Source organism: Typopeltis vanoorti, chromosome 1, assembly GCF_054136105.1.
Source record: "Typopeltis vanoorti isolate ZY-2024b chromosome 1, IOZ_Tvanoo_1.0, whole genome shotgun sequence".
NCBI classification, from domain to species: Eukaryota; Metazoa; Arthropoda; class Arachnida; order Uropygi; family Thelyphonidae; genus Typopeltis; species Typopeltis vanoorti.
Genome location: NC_143549.1, coordinates 23622173 through 23640597, shown reverse-complemented (window position 1 = coordinate 23640597; position 18425 = coordinate 23622173). Strand labels below are relative to the sequence as shown.

The window sequence follows — 18425 nt, the reverse complement described above, 5'->3', positions numbered from 1 at the left end:
GAAGTAAAGTTGGCAATCCCTCTATTAGTGGCTATCGCTTTCGCTTGATGAATAATCATTTTTGTAGACACTGAAAGTCCCGCTTTTCTCTGGTCTAAAATCCAAGTATTCAGTTCTGCCTCAAAAGTTCTGGCCATTTTGCAGTTCCACTTAATAGGTTGTTTACTGTGAGTTGCTTTTTTTAGATCCTCTTCCTGATTCTGCCAAGTTCTTATCATTTTCTCAGTTTGGGGTGGCCCGAAATGCCTCTCTGCAGCCCTGTTTCCATGTTCTTTAGCATGGAAACAGGGCTGCAGAGAGGCATTTGCCAAGAAATTTAGAGAAAATTTAATGGCAGAAATTTATCACCGTTCACAACAACCACGACAACAATTGGAAAGTTTAAACAACAGGAACATAGCTGTGATCGTCGATGACAGCACATGCGCATCCACTGAACTCTACATGACTGGAATGCTCTCACACACACCGCAAGGAAGAAATTGCATAACTCGGAACAGAACATTTCCAGAATTGAAAGTAATAAAAAACTGAGTATCGGCGTATAAGATGCACCCTGTTTTTCAGACCTATTTTCAAAGAAAAAAAGTGCGTCTTATACGCCAGCAAATATGGTAACTTCAATCAGGGAGATACGCCAAAATAAATAGCATTGTGGGCAACATTAGGCCCATGGGCCGTATGTTGTGCAGTCCTGTTATAGAGAGATCATCTCAGAATGGGATCTTGTCAATGTTTCTGATGAGGAGATATGTTCAGACTTGAAAGGTGAGGAGTGACAGGTGTGAGTCACATCATGATCTATAGGAATGGTCACTTGGTTCAAAGCAGAAACATCGTCCTTACCTTTAATAATCCTTGGCCTCCAACGTCTGTTAAAGCAAGGTATTTCAATTGTCCCATTAGACTGTACCTCTCTAATCCACTAAGATTCTTCAAATGACCAAACTACCTGTTATGGCTCTGTGGTAGTAAAGAGCGATAATCAGTCTTGCTGTTCCAAGAAAGCTACATATGTCCTGTCAGCAACATTCCAAGAAACTACTCAGAACAGTAGGTAGAATACCTATAACAGTTACACCCCATAAAACACTCAACTCCTATAGAAGAGTGATCTCAGAATGGGACCATCCTAAATGTCTCTAAGATGGTCATCTGGTTCCAACCAGAAACATCATCCTTACATTCAATGCTCCTTTGCCTCCATCATCTGTTAAAGCAGGGTATCTCAATTTTCCTGTACATTCCTAATCCACTAAGATGCTTCAAATGCCAGAAATATCACAATCATATCCAAAACTGCCTGTTGTGACTTTCTCTCATGTGTCCAATGTGGTAGTAAAATGCATGATAACCTTTTCTTGCTAATCCAAGAAACGAAATGAGTAAACTCTCAGATCACCTGCCATACTCATGTGTATGTCAGAAGTGTAAAGATGAGAATGAAATGCAAAAATTAAAAAGAACAGAATATATATATATCAGGATGCAAGAAGAAAGTTAACCACCACACCTGCTCTGGGATCCTCTTATGCTGAGAAAGTAATAGTAAAGAAAATGTCATCAGCAACTCAGATTTGCATGTCTATTTCACCATATTTGAACTTTACAATCATGACTACTTCTCATTTGAGCACGTCAGTCGCATGATGTATGGCCTCTTTCCAAAAATAGTTCCATTCAATGAAAACCCACCTGCAAAAAAAAATTATGTTGCAAGGTTATCACTTAAACCACCAGACCCTCCCATGGGAAAAAAAAATTAATACTTCGATAACCACTGAAAGCAACTTGAACTTACCTGGTTATCTTGATACATCTGATGATGTGTTGGTTATTTTTATTTATTTATTTTAAAAGAAGAGATGGACACTGGTTGCCCATACTTTCTAAAAGCTAATGAGAATCATAAGCCTGATAAGGGCAAGTGTCCACAATCCCCTGGAAACTACACAAATTTGCAAAGCCTAAAAGGAAAATTTTTATTTTGGAACTGCTGTGGGTTTCATTAGAATATCCTGAATTTAATTTCTGCAGCAGAAACTTATTTAAAACCCATTTGAGGATCCATATATCAGGAATATTACTCTTGTATGCAAGGACAGAACTATATCTGACTAGCTGTTTCTGTAAGATCTTGAAAAAAAAAAAAGTAAACACAAGACAACTCTAGTACTTGGAAAGCAACAAACTTCTTTCCAACATGCAATGTGGCTTTCATATGTATTAACTTTTAATCATTTGGTCTGTATAGTAACATGTAGGAGATGCTTTTCTGAAATAAGAACATGTTTCTCTGTTATTCGAAATACCTACAACACAGCCTGGAGAAATGGCATCTTAAAACATGTTTAATCTTGGTGTGATGGGGCACCTTCCTGTTTTTATTAAGAACTTTCTATCCAGCCATGTGTTCCAAGTGTGAGCAGGAAGCACGTTATCTCATCCATATCAACAAGAAGAGGGGGAGTTCCTCAAAGCCTTATCTTAAGTGTGACATTCTTTGCTATTAAAGTGAACTCAGTTACTGAACAGCTTTCTCTCACAATATCCATTTTCCTTTATGTTAACGACTTCACACTTTACTGTCACTCCTGAAATATGTCATTGAAAGACAACTTCAGCAAGCAACTGATTTAACTATGTACACTTCTGCTAGAAATGCACTCCCTACCCTGGTACTGATTTGAGAACGGTACAAACTATTATCGATCTCTTTCCAGAGGCCAAGTTTCTGTGACCCATCTTTGACAGAAAGCTACTATTTTTTAAACACATTCATTTTCTTCAGGACAAGTGTAAAAAAAAGCATTGAATATGCTCTGCACTCTCTCTCCACTAGAATGGGGTGCTGATCGATGTTCCTTGCTCTGCATTTATTTTGCACTTGTACATTCAGAGCTTGATTATGGGCCTCATGTTTACAGTACTGCAAGGGAGCATATGCTGCTGTTATGGTTGGGTTTGATCCATTAATCTGTTATCTGATTAGCTGCCAGTGCTTTCTCACATCACTTGTTCAAAGCCTTTTGAACAAGTGATGTGAGAAAGGGGGGTTCATTGAATTCAACATAAATTCCTTTATGTTGAATTCAATGAATCCCCCTCTATTACTTAGACAAAAACATGTCTCTTAATTATGCCCTAAAAATAAAGTCCCTTCCAGATCATCCTACATGGACTAGTCTCTTTTCTATAGGTTGGAAGGTCTTGAATCACACATGTCAGACTGCCATCTGTCTGTTTGTATATGCATTAAAGAGGCTATGGTAGCTGTTCTCATGATTATTGATAATATTACCTGCATCAAACAAAACAGCATCCCTCCATGGCTGACTTGCATCCCATCCTGCACCCTCTCACTTTGTCTAGTACAGAAGTTTCATACATCCTCAACTTTCTATCTTCGTTGTTCAATGCACTCAGAGCATCCCACTCTGATTTCTTACCTATTTATACTGGTAGTTCAAGCTCAGAGATCTCTGTTGGCCATACTGCTATGTTTCCTAACATTACAATCTCTAAGTAGATCGCACTCAATTGCAGTAACTGTATAGCAGAGTAGCATGAAATTTATCTTGCTTTTGTTAGAGAGGAGATAGCATTCATTACATGCTATCTCATCTCTGGTAGATAATCCATGTCAACTGCTTGATGAGATGTTTCAACACTTTTACAGAATAAAGATGCTTAATTTCATTGTTCGGTTGTTTTGGATCCTTAAGCACATCAGAATTAAGGGAAATGATATTGCAGATGCAACTGCTAGATCAGCTCATACTCTTTCAACATGCTATTTAATGTCAGTGTAGGAACACAACAGAGGGAGTTGCTCTTGCTAGGTTCCACATAGATCAGTCATCTTACTATTAGTCATTCTGGCAAAGTTCAAGTGCTTCATATGACAGAGAAATGACATTTTTGTGTATCTGGCCAAGCCCTATACACTCAGGCAGATGTTATCAGTCTCTGATTAATTGCATGTTTTTTAGATTTTTTACAAAACATTAACTCAAAGACGCTTCATTATAGAATTGTTTAGGTGGGAATACTGCATCATCGACACTTAACTGTGTATATATATTTTTGTATTATTCACTAATTTCTCCTTTTAACTATTTATCTATCAACACCCTTCATACAGCTGTAACCTGTGTCTTTGTGCAGTATGACCTTTGCTGTCCTTGCACAATAAATAAAACCCGAAATCAGTAATATGTAATGCAGAGCACATCCTTTTGGTTGTATATAATGCTATGCCTTATGGTTAAAACCTGGACTGGTTTCAATCTTTATTTGAGGTTTAATTGTAGGAGCCAGAACCAGAAGAGATACCAAGGTTGAAGTAATGCAGGGATCATACATTTCCCATATACAAGTAGTGAAATGGTGTATCATTTTTTTTTTTTTTTTTATCAAAATACTCTGGATTAGAGGTAGTTGTAGAAGGCTTTATGAGAAGTCATTAGCTTCTATATACAAGTAGCCTCATCATGAAGACACTTCACACAAAATCTTTGGTTTGCTTACATACCAAGAAAATAATTTCTTGGAAAATTTAATATAAGGAGTGGGTCAATATAAAGACAATCTACTCGCATTTCACCTGTGGTGATATGTGAGTAGTTTGGGTTTTCCATACTGTGTAGCTCTTGAATGGCCTACGGTTTCTCATATAATAATATAGCTATAATTTTTCTACAGCTGTCCCTACTGCTCAGGCATCAACAGATACTCAAGCAGGTAATCAACAAGAAACACCTTCAATAACAATTGCACCCACCAACACTAGCAGTACTGATGAAAGCAGCCAGCCTCAGGGAACCCCAATGGAAATTGATACAGGTAATGATAATAATGTCCCTCAAATGTACACAGTGAACAAAAAAAAAAAAAATTTAATTTTTGCAGTTTTCAGGTTCTTTTTTTTTTTTTTTTTGCATTTGCTATGGACATTTATTGTATTTATTGTTTTTGCGCTATACATAATCTTGTGAGTTTTGTTGGCTGTTTGAAAATGTTCCTTGTATCCATGACCAAAATGTGGGAAGTATTGCCATTGCCATCTTGCAGTTTGACGATGTAAAGAAAATTTGCAAAAACAGAGTTTTGTAAACACCTGGAACAGACAGGAAAAGTAGTGACTCCCTGAGCGAATAAGGGCAGCCAGCTTCAGATAAGGTTTGACAGCAGTGCAGAAATTTTATATATATATATATATATATATATATATTTTTTTTTTTTTTTTTTTTTAGAGTCCAGGCTATTTTTTCTAAGGTGCCCCAGAGAATAGTTTGACAAGAAGGATGGAAAAACCAATTTGTTAATATCCTTAGTATTATAAACCATTGGCCAGGAAAGTCTAGTGATTAAAGGAGAGTTCAGCTGACAAAGAAACTTGGGTGGAACATAGATTGGAAGCTCTTTTGACAAGATAACCAACATGCCTTTTCTAGATACTCTAATCATGCATCTTTCCAATGGCACTATTCTTTCTCAGTGGTTTACTGGATTCTAGAGTTCTGGCTATTGAGATAGAGGAGGAGCGAGTCTATATTTCTGAGCTCAGTGGTCAAATAGAGAAAGCATCATCAATATATCTTAGCCAGATAGAAAGTTTGAGAATGGCAGTATCAATGGTGTATTTTCAAATAAGAGACTGCATGGATGGCTAAAATTGAAAAGATCAATAATATCATGGGATGGGGAGCATATTTTGCTAAAAAGAATGTCAGAAATGTGAATATTAGTAAATAGAGAGCTGACATTAAAGCTCAACATGATATCATTATTATTACTAAATTTTGAATTAAAGATTTGAAATGATGAGTGGAACTTTTAATAGAAAGATTTGGCTAACTTAGAAGATGCTTCCATTCTAGTGGCCTCATCGCCAGAGCGATTGCACCGTGACAGTATGGTGCGATCTGCAACGCTAGCTGGAGTTAAAAGCAACTCCAGCTAGCGTTGCCTTTTAACGTGCGAGGCACGAACGGTATCATTGCAGTGGCTAGACGGGGTTCTGACTTAGAGGCGTTCAGTCATAATCCCATATGGATGGTAGCTTCGCACCACTGGTCACTCGACCAATCTCTGAACCTGTGATTCCTCTCGTACTGAGCAGGATTACTATCACAACTAGTCATCAGTAGGGTAAAAACCTCTACTATCATCAGATAGTAGAGAATAATAAAATATAAGTTTATTAGGCTAGCCAATTAAGAGAACTTAACTAGCTAGCTTTCTTAAAAAGGTGTATGGACACTGAAATTATACCCACCTGTGCCAAGTTTAAGATAAAATTTCATTCATCTAAGACTCTTCATATCTACAGGCATGCTAGCTATGCATTACTTTGTGTACAGATCACTGCCATTTACAGTAACTTGTATGCTATTAACACAGTCATTAGTTCTCTTTAGTTTGAACTGCCTTCTGTTCTCAATACCGAACTGTGGAGTATTCTCTCTTATAACTCTGAAGAAAAATCTGCTCATAAGGAATTTGAAAAAGTCAAGGATAATCATATCAAAAAATATAAGAACCTTGGTAGGACTGTTTCTCAGACCCCATAGTCAGCACCTTCAAGTTGTTGCTGATCTTTTATTAAAGAGACTTGACGAAATAGCAATTAGCATTCTTAGCCTTGACCAAAATTTTGTAGTAGTACCTCATCAGTACGAGAGGAATCACAGGTTCTGACACTTGGTACATGTGCTTGGTCGAGTGACCAGTGGTGCGAAGCTACCATCCGTTGGATTGTGACTGAACACCTCTAAGTCAGAATTCTGTCTAGCCACTGCAACGATGCCGTTCATGCCTCACGTGTTAAAAGGCAGTGCTAGCTGGAGTTGCTTTCGTACTATCACGGTGCGATCGCTCTGGCGATGAGGCCACTAGAATTTCTTAGTGGCCTCATCGCCAGATTCTTTTTTATTATTATTATTATCCCATGGTATTATTACACCAGATCATAGAGGTCAAATATCATAGAGGTTATACAGCACCTTTTCTGGGTTGTTATAAAGTTCATTTGGAAATATTCATACAATTTAGTAGATGCATTGGCGATGCTTCCTGGATGTTACAGATTTTGCAGATAGGGAAGACTTTTATGACATTGCTAAACTTAATTGGTCTTGTGTGGTCAGTCTTGAGGCGAGAGATCATGGTAGTGGCACAGTGATTAAACTTGGAGTTGATGGTGGCTCCTGGTTTTTTTGCTGAACACCAGTGGTGAGTCATGTCCTGGAGAATCATTCTTTTTGTTTTCTTTTTGAGTGGTTTTAAAAAGATGAAAATCTGTGGTATCACTTGATGTTGCAGCCATTTTTTCTACTTCATCTGCAGTTTCATTTCTCTTTAATCCTACATGGGATGGGATCCATTGGAAAATTATTTTGGAATTCTTATGTAGTTTGTTTATATTTTTTACTATGTCTCTAAGTATTTCTTGATGGCTAGTGTTGCAGTTCTTAATAGCTTGAAGGGCTGCTAAGGAATCTGTGAAAAATATGAACTCCTTTGGGTTGTGTTTATCCAAATGTTGCACTGCACGGCTATTAATTCTGCATGGTATGAGTTGCATCCAATACCATTAGTTGTTTTTAATTCTATATTTTGAACGTCATAGATGAATACACCACTCCCAGAATTGCCATTTGGATTTTTGGAGCCATCTGTGTAGCTCTTTATTGAGTCAGGTTCATATTCCATTATTTTTGAAAGAGCTAATGATTTAAGATTTCAGGGTTTTCTAGACTTTTTTCCTCATGTTTCCCTATTTCAAAGTTGATAACTATATTTTTCCTATCTTTGGACTCCATGGAGGTACTTGTATAATAATATTTACTGCGAGCCAAAAAATGCTTTCACTTAAAAATTACTCCTTGAAATTTTTCAGTATATATATATATTTATAAGTAATCTCGGTTTTTAAGTCATTAAATCTATTTTTAAAATGTATCACAACAATCGAGTTGAAGCATATATATATATATATATATATTCATTTTTCTAAATTAACTGACTTAAACCCGAGAATTATAACACAATGACATTTATTTGAAAAAACGCAACATGTTTCGTCAAGAATGACTTCTTCAGGCGATAAGAACATAGAAAGATAATAAAAGACACTTAAATTAACATTGACACACTCTAAAGCTATACAATTATAAAGCCATAATATTCGACTGTAAATTACAGTTATGAGCTTGAACTACAGTCCGAGTTAAAGTTCTATTGTTGTACACCTGTGCATGTGTGGAATCACGTGATCTCCAGTATCTAATAGTAGAGTTGAAAGAGTCAGGCAAATTATAGCTAAGATTATTATTCAAATGAAAAGGGTCTAAGGTGATTTCCCTTGACTCGACAATGCAGCGCTCTATTTCATCATGGCAGATGTGTAGGTTTGAAGTCAATGTCCAATTTATTTCATGTTGGTGACCGTTGTTCTTACTACGTCTCGAAGAGCATCAGAGAGACATTGCTTATAAGAGAACCAGAGCAACTGCTCTGTCGGGCCATGTCCTGCTTTCAATAAACACGAACAACGAAGGCCACCAACATGAAATAAATTGGACATTGACTTCAAACCTACACATCTGCCATGATGAAATAGAGCGCCGCATTGTCGAGTCAAGGGAAATCACCTTAGACCCTTTTCATTTGAATAATAATCTTAGCTATAATTTGCCTGACTCTTTCAACTCTACTATTAGATACTGGAGATCACGTGATTCCACACATGCACAGGTGTACAACAATAGAACTTTAACTCGGACTGTAGTTCAAGCTCATAACTGTAATTTACAGTCGAATATTATGGCTTTATAATTGTATAGCTTTAGAGTGTGTCAATGTTAATTTAAGTGTCTTTTATTATCTTTCTATGTTCTTTATCGCCTGAAGAAGTCATTCTTGACGAAACATGTTGCGTTTTTTCAAATAAATGTCATTGTGTTATAATTCTCGGGTTTAAGTCAGTTAATTTAGAAAAATGAATATATATATATATATATATATATATATATATATATATATATATAAAATAAATCAGTAATTTCTTCTTAAAGTTCTCAAATATCCAACTGTTTTACTTCTTAGACCACAATAGTATTTATTAAGGAAATTAAAAGGTAAGACTTATTATTAATTACAATAAATTTAATAGTTTCACAAAGTCAAATTGCCATCTCGGACAACAATGTACAAACTAATAGGTGTTCTTGACTATTGGCCTGAAGTTCTGAGGATGATACTTTCTAGATTTGAAATAGTTTTCATGCAGTCAAATTCGTTGAGGTTTGGGCAGTTATTTTGCGCAAGTTTCCAGTTTCACTGAATGCCCTTCCTCTTGATACACCCAGCCTTCTGGCAGTACAAAGGTAGGAAGTGGGATGATCTCAGAACTACTGCGCTTCTTTCCTATGACATGACTATTGCTTCCACTGTTCTGATCCAACAACTTTTACTGAGCAAGCCACAAAACTTATCCACAATGGCCCCTCCATGTGGGGCACCTGTTCGTGGTAGAGGGGACCTCCCAGTGATGGTACTTGCCCTTTTCATTCTTCTTTGCTTTTCTTCCCATATTCTTTGCTCTATGTGTTATCCATGTGTTGCTCCGCGGTGGGTGGGAAGCTTTAGCACTGAACCAAAAACTCCTTGAGCATGAATCCTTCATCCTCAAATGTTTCAGGGACCCTAACAAAGTTCCAACCAAGTACCGATACTGTAGATACTAATATAAATACTGGCATTTTTAATCGTTCATGCTACTGGTGAAAAACCAATAGGGAAAATTTCACCCTTCTTTATTCAGAAGGGTTTAGAAGGACTGGCAGGACCTCCCAAAACTGTTAAGAAATTGTGTTCTGGTGATGTCCTTGTGGAAACATTGTGTCAGCTCCATTCCAAGTAACTTCTGAGAGCAACAACACTGAACCAAAAACTCCTTGAGCATGAATCCTTCATCCTCAAATGTTTCAGGGACCCTAACAAAGTTCCAACCAAGTACTGATACTGTAGATAGTAATATAAATACTGGCATTTTTAATCGTTCATGCTACTGGTGAAAAACCAATAGGGAAAATTTCACCCTTCTTTATTCAGAAGGGTTTAGAAGGACTGGCAGGACCTCCCAAAACTGTTAAGAAATTGTGTTCTGGTGATGTCCTTGTGGAAACATTGTGTCAGCTCCATTCCAAGTAACTTCTGAGAGCAACAACAATGGGCAGAATAGAAATTGCAGTAACACATCATATAAAACACTCAACTCCTGTAGAGGAGTGATATCAGAATGGGATCTCCTTGGTGTTCCTGATGAGTAAATATGTTCAGAACTTAAAGATCAAGGAGTTGATGGGTATGAGGCACCTCCTGATATATAGGGATGGTTGCTTGGTTCCAAACAAGAACATCATCCTTACTTTTGTAAGGATGATGCCTCCAATATCTGTAAAAGGGGTATCGAATGTACATGCCTAAACCACTGAGATGCTTTAAATGTCAGAGATATGGAGATGCTCAAACTGCCTGCCGTAGTTCTACTACTACCTGTGCCCGATCTGGTAGTAAAGAGCATGATGACAAATCTTGCTGTGCAAAAAAAAAGCTAAATGTGTCAACTGTCAGAGAGATCATCCAGCTTACTCTCGTGCATGTCAGAAATGGAAAGATGAAAAAGAAATACAAAAAATGAAAACAGAGCAAAATATAACATATCAGGATACAAAAAGAAAGCTATCCACTATCACACCTGCTCTGAGATTTTCTTATGCTGAAAAGGTAACAATTAAGAAAGTGCCAACAGCAACTCAAACTTGTATGTCACCATACCTGCATCTTATGATTGTGAGTATTTCTCTGTTGAGTGCAATCACATGACCTATGGCATTACTCCAGAGACAACTCCAAAAATGGTCCTATTCGATGAAAACCCACTTTTCAAAAAAAAAAAATATGGCAAAGATATCACTTAATGATAAACCACCAGATACTCCTACAGAAAAAATGGATACTTTAGTGCCCAGTGAAAGTAAACTAAATTTACCAACTAACCCTACTACATCAAATTTATTAGATACTCGATCAGAGGAAGAGATGGGCGCTGGCTGTCCATACTTCCCCAAAACATTTGGTAAATATGACAAAGGTAAGCCCTTAACCTCCTCCAGAAAACCAGACAAGTCTATAAAACCAAAACAATAGGAAAATTTTTACAATGGAACTGTCGTGGGTTTCTCCAGAATATCGGTGATATCAAGATGTTGTTACAGACACTCAAACCTTTCTGTCTACAGTAAATGTACTTAAAACCCAATGAGGACCCTACCTTTAGGAATTTCACTATTTTCTGTCCTTGCATACAATAGTGAAATCGTATGTAAGGAGGTGGTCCTGCTCATGGAAGACTAGCTATCCTAGTGGGCAGTCATATTCCTTTCCATCATGTCCAACTTAATACTGGTCTGGAAACAGTAGCGATTTGCTTCTCCATGGGATTTCTTATTACAGTATGTTAAATTTATTTACCACCAAGTGCTGAGTTAAATGAAATTCATCTTAATAACCTTATCTTGCAACTGCCTGAACCCATACTTTTGATGGGTGACTTGAATGATCACAATACTCTGTGGGGTAGTTCCAACACTAATAAACGAGGTCAAATCATTGAAAGAATTCTTGATAATAATAATAATAACCTCTTCCTTTTAAATAATAAATAAAACTAAACTCCATACTTTCTTCCATAAGCCTTCCTGTTCTAATCACTCGGCCAGCCAGCCAAGGTGGCTGAGTGTTTAGCGTATCCACTCAAAAGGCTGTGGGCTCGAATCCCACTGTTGGCATGGATGTTGACTGTGTGAAAATACTAGTGGTGTTTGCCGGCGATAGATGGAGTTGGTGACGGAGACGGAGAGTTGTGGAGCCAGTGCCCTCCCTCGATGAGTGTTTGGACTCCCTGGAGGTGTCGTATTAATTTTGCTGACCTGGTTGGCCGAATGTTTAGCATATCCACTCTCCATGCAAAAGGCTGCGGGTTCGAATTCTGCTGTGGGCATGGTTGTTTGTGATTGTCTGTGAAAATACTAGTGGTAGTCTGCGGTAAATGGCATTGGTGTAGATGAACGTAGTTGCGATTGGTGGAGATGGAGAATTGTAGAGTAGGTGCCCTCCTTCGATGAATCCTTGGACTCCCTGGAGAGGTTACATAATAATAATCTGCCATTGATCTCGCAATCTGCTCCCCTTCCATTCTACTACTGCTCATGTGGAACATTGAAGAGAACATATATGGAAGTAATCACTTTCCTGTTCTCTTCACAGGAACCATGTTCACCCACACCTATATGGTAAATGGACCAGGCTGACTGGAACACTTTTTCTCATCTTGCAAAATTTAATTCTGATACCATCAGTCAAACACCTGTCAATGAGGTGGTAAAGTATATAACAGAGCGCATTGTCTAGGCAGCAGTAGCCTCCATCCCAAAAACATCATCTCAGTTTCCAAAGCCTTTTTGGAACCTAGAATGTCAGAGAGCCAAAAAAGATCAGCACAGTGCATGGGGTATATTTCATAGATATCCTACCACATCAGACTCTGACACCTCACATAGCATAGCCAAAGCATGCTATGTGAGGTGTCAGAGTCGAAAACAATCATGGATTCAATTTACTACTTCAATTAATCAAATGACAGTCCAAAAATTGTATGGGATAAAATCTGGAAAATGAAAGGCAGATATAGAACACATTGTTTGTCTACTTTAGACCATAATGGAAGTGTTATTGTGATCTCAAAGCCATTGCAGACACTGGAAGAAAATTTTGCCAGAATCTCAGCAACTGCTTCATATCCTCCTGAATTTTTAATTCTGAAAGAACAGCAAGAGAAACAAAGGCTCAAACAAACAAGAGTAACAAAATTTTTCTACCAATGTTCTTGAGCTATGTAATCCACTTGTTAAGGAGAAACTAAAAAGAGCTCTTCTACTATCTCACCCTAGTGCAATAGGACCTGATGACATCCATTATGAAATGATAAAACATCTACCATCATTTTCTATGAATAACCTTCTCTTATTATACAATAGAATACTTATAGAGGAAGATTTTACAAATTCTTGGCATAAGTCAATTGTCATTGCCATACCAAAACCAGGAAAAGATTCAATACAAGTAAATAATTATGAACCCATTGCTCTGACCAGCTGAGTCTTTGTAAGATATTAGAGAAAATGGTTAATGCCAGGCTGCTTTGGTATTTAGAAAGCAACAATCTTCTTTTCAATACACAATGTGGGTTCCGTAGACATCGTTCAAATTTAGACCATTTGGTTTGGTTTGAAACTTGTATCAAAGATGCATTTCTGAAGCAAGAACACCTTAACCATATCATCAAAAACAGGGTGTTCCCCAAGGCTCTATCTTAAGTGTGCCACTTTTTGCTATTAAAATAAACTCAATCACTGAACAGCTTCCTCCCACTATAGACAATTCCATATATTGATCACTTCACAATTTACTGTCACTCTCGTAACATGAGGGTAATTGAAAGACAACTTCAGCAAGCAATTGGCCATGTGGCTCTTAGTAATGGGTTTAGGTTTTCAACAGAAGAAAGGATTTATGTACACTTCTGTCGAAAACATACTCTTCACCCAGATACTGAATTAAGAATGGGACACTATTATTCCAGTAGCTACAGAAACCAAGTTCTTGGGACTCATCTTTGACAGAAAACTTACATTTCTGGCACACATTCGTCAATTAAGAGAAAAGTGCAAGAGAGCATTGAACATTCTTCACACTCTATCTTCTGCTGAGTGGGGTGCTGATCAAGCTTCATTGCTCTATCTTTATCATACACCTTATACGTTCAAAGCTGGATTATGGGTCTCAAGTCTATGGTTTTGCAAGACAAAGTAACTTGTGATGTTGAATTCCATCCATCATCAGGGTATATGGATAGCTATTGTTGCCTTTCGCACAACACTCTCTCAGTCTTTATGTTGAAGCAAATGAACCAGCTGTGTCACTTCAACAGAAACAGTTCTCTCTTAATTATGCCATAAAAATAGTTTCTCCCAGCTCATCCTACATGGACTAGTCTCTTTTCTCTGCACTGGGAAGCTCAATACTGCACACTTCAAACTGCCATACGTCCTTTTGGCATACATGTTAAAGAGACCTGTGCAAGCTGTTGGTATAAATGTTGACAACATTGCCTACACTAAACATTACAGCTTCCCTCCATGTCAGCTTTGCATGCCATCCTTCAGCCTCTCACTTTGTCAGCTACAGAAATCTTATACTCCATTATCCATCTACCTGCAATTGTTTACTGCACACAGAGCAGCACACACTGATTTCTTACCCATCTATACTGACAGTTCAAGAACTAATACCTCTGTTGGCTGTGCTGCTGTGTTTCCTGACATTATTATCTCTAATCCAACCAGATCCACCACCTGATTGCAGTAATTATATAGCACAGTTACATGCCATTCAGTTTGCACTTTTTTCATATAAAAGAAAACTGCTAAGAAAAGTGTATGTATAATCCACATCCATTACTTTATATGAGGTGTTACACCTGTTTCACAAATTGAAAATCCTTAATTTTGATGTTCAGTTGTGCTGGATTCCTGCCACATTGGAATTAAAGTAAACGAGGCTGCAGATGCAGCTGCTAAATCAGCTCATACTTTCTCCACATACTGTTTGACAGTACCATATACAGAATTACACAGTTTATATCAAAGCTTTGTGCTCAATGGCAGGAAGCATTATCAAACAAATTATATGACATTAAATCTGAAATTAAGCATTGGCATTCTAGTCAACGAATAAAGAGAAGAGAGAAAGTTGTTCTCACTAGGCCTGCATAGGTCAGAGTCATCTTACACATTCTTATTTACTGAGAGCTAATGACCTTCCCATGTGTGAAAATGCAATACACATCTCACTATTTGTCATATTCTGGTGCAAGCACTTTGCACAAGAGAGGAATGAAATTTTTGCATATCTGGCCAGACCATATACAGTCAAGCAGATGCTGACAGACTCAAGCAGATTGCATGATGTTTTTAATTTTTTGCAAAGAAATAATTTATACAAGCACATTTGACTGTAATTTTGTATATATGTAGATACTGTATTGCTTCACTTAACTTTTGTATGTATATATTACAAAATATAATATTTTGTGATGTATATGTTAAACAATCATACATTGTTCAACTTTTTAAATGTTATTATTGCATAAGATCTGATTTAGCTGTTTATTTTTTTCACCAGAAATTAAGTACTAATGTACAGGAAAGCTTAGGAATGGAGGAAAGAGTGCTGTAAAAGGAATTAGAGATGATAAAGGTGAAATAAAAACAGGAGAAAAAGATATCCTCGAAGTATAGAGTAATTACTTTGAAAAACTGCTAAATGAAACAAGCAGTGATGACAGCACAGTGATAAAAAACACTGACCAGGCATGCAGTCAGGAATACATATCCATACTTGAAGTAGAAAAAGCCATCAAAGGCTTGAAATGTGGAAAGGCAGCAGGAGTAGATGATATTCGACCAGAAATGCTGAAGTATGGTGGTATAAAAGTCTTACAATGGCTGCACTGCATAGCTCAGAAAGCCTAGACAGAGGGACGAATTCCCGATGATTGGAGTAGAGCTCTCATAGTACCCATATATAAAAAGGGAAATAAAACTGCATGTGAGAATTACAGAGGTATTTCCCTACTGAGTGTTCCTGGCAAGATCTATGCAAGTATACTTGAGAAACGGTTGAGAAGAATTGTGGAAGAAAAGCTTGGTGAAGAACAAGCTGGATTCAGGCCAAATAGAGGCTGTCAGGATCAGATCTTCACTTTACGACAAATAGTCGAGAAAGCATGGGAATATAACAAAGATCTGTATTTAAGTTTTGTCGATTTGGAAAAGGCATATGACAAGGTGCCAAGAGAGAAGCTATTCAATACGCTGCAGTTATATGGTGTCAATGGGGCATTATATCAAGCAATACTTAGTCTTTATTTGAGTTGTGAGTCAGCAGTTAGAATTGAAGGAAGTACAGGAAGATGGTTTAATGTTAAATCTGGTGTGAGACAAGGATGTACATTATCCCCTCTGTTATTCATTATCTATATGGATCACATTATGAAGGAATGTGGTATTAAACCTGATATCAAAATTGGAGATGTTAATGTCAGCTCTTTGCTTTATGCGGATGATGTTATACTTCTAAATAAATCCGCTACAAGTCTGCAAGATTCTCTGACTAAATTGAATAGCTGTTGTAATAGATATGGTATGAAGGTCAGCAATAAAAAGACAAAACAATGAAAATAGGCATAATCATTGAAAATGTCAACTGTTTTGTGAATGGAGAACCTGTGGAACAAGTAAAACATTTCAGCTACTTAGGCACAATTTTTACTGAAGATGGTAAACTAAATATAGAAATAGACAACAGAATCAGCAAAGCTGGTATCGTGGGAAGTCAATTGAATAAATTTCATATGGAATAAGAAAGAAATTAGTCGGAACACTAAATTAGCTGTATACAAGACTGTGTTCAAACCAATTTTAACTTATGGATCTGAGAGCTGAGTCAGAAGTAAAACACTTGACCAAAGACTAGAGACCGCAGATATGAGAGTCCTGAGAAAGATTAGAGGCGTGAACAGATGGCATCAATGGCAATATCATATTAAAAATGAGGATATTAGGAAAGAACTTGACATTGTCAGCATCCAGGAATGCGTTAGCAGAGCTAATCTCAGATGGTATGGTCACTTAAATAGAATGGGAGAGGAAAGATTAGCAAAACAAGTGTTCTCTGCCAGGTTGGCAGGAAAACGACCCAGAGGAAGACCAAGATATAGGTGGATTGATATGGTACAAAGTGCCTTAGACGATAGAAATATAAGATCTGATAATGTTGGAGTCTTGACAAGTAATAGACTGATTTGGAGGAAAATTGTAGATAGGAAGTTAGTAATGATGTAATTTTTTCATGTAGTACTGTCATATCCTGTACACCCCTTAAGGTACATGGCAGGAATTTGATGATGATGATGTACAGGAATACCTTGTATAGCGTGGTTTTGAACAATGCAGGTTTTGGTCTAACGCGGTTTTTATTATTACACTTATCATTATTACTCTAACATTGTTAACACTGACTGGCTACTCCCGGGCACCGCAAGTGACAGCCAAGAGCCACGTTTATGCAGTAGTTATTCGATTGGTTCTCACGTAGACACGTTCTTTCCCTGCGGCATTTTATTATTTACGTTAATATTAGTATTTAATATTTTTTTATTAATTAAGTATGAGTGAAAAGAGACAAAAAAGAAAAAAGGCACTGTTGGAGTAACAAAAAACCACAAGTGGTTGACATTAGAGAAGAAACTTGAAATTATAAAACGTCACGACAATGGCGCTTCGTTTGCTAAAATCGCACGTGAAAATTCAATGAATGAGTCATCTGTACGAACAATTATTCAGAGCAAAGAAAAGATTAAACAACATGGAATGAGCACTGCTTCTTATATGTCAAAAGTGATCACGAGAAATCGATCTTCTACAATGGAAAATATAAAATGCCTTCCAATGATCTGGATTGAAGATTGTAATCAGAAAAAAGATTCATTTGAGTCAAATGATGATCCAGGCAAAAGCAACAAGGCTATATGACAAAATAAAAGAAAATGAAGAAGGTACAGCCAGTGAAACGTTTATAGCAAGTCACAGGTGGTTCTACAATTTCAAAAAGCATATGGGACTCCATAACGTAAGAATCCAAGGTGAAAGCGCAAGTGCTGACACTAAAACTGCAGAATTATTTCCCATTGAATTGAAGGAGCTTATTGAGAAGGAAGGCTACACAGATGATCAAATTTTTAACGCTGACGAGACAGGCTTGTTCTGAAAAAGGATGCCATAGCGCACGTTTCTAGCAGAGAAGGAAAAAACACAAGCTGGGTATAAAGTGTCAAAAGACCGATTGACACACTTTTACTAGGAGGTAATGTATTAGGTGATTTAAAATTGAAGTCACTGTTAGTGTACAGAGCGGAAAACCCAAGAGCTCTTTTAAGGGCTTTACAAAGAACAATTTACCCATTCATTGGCGTTCGAATAAAAAACGTGGGTGACTCGTTCAATTTTCGAAGAATGGTTTAAAACTTGTTTTTGCCCTGAAGTTAAAAGCTATTGTATAAAGAATGATATTCCTTTCAAAATTTCGCTTTTATTAGACAATGAGCCAGGCCATCCAACTTTGACTGACTTAGATGAAAATGTCAAGATTCATTTTTTCCCTTCAAACACAACATCAATTCTGCAGCCGATGGATCAAGGCGTTATCTCCACTTTCAAGGCTTACTATTTTAAGAC

At 37.2% G+C, this 18425-nt stretch overlaps 1 protein-coding gene across 1 annotated transcript in view; it reads left to right on the top strand.

Moving 5' to 3' along the window:
* HUWE1 (HECT, UBA and WWE domain containing E3 ubiquitin protein ligase 1) overlaps positions 1-18425 on the top strand; it is a 1068888-nt gene that overhangs the window by 846017 nt on the left and 204446 nt on the right. The window contains exon 78 of the mRNA XM_090396304.1: positions 4705-4845. Within this exon, the coding sequence (XP_090252430.1) occupies positions 4705-4845 (141 nt within the window). The remainder of the gene's footprint in view (positions 1-4704; positions 4846-18425) is intronic.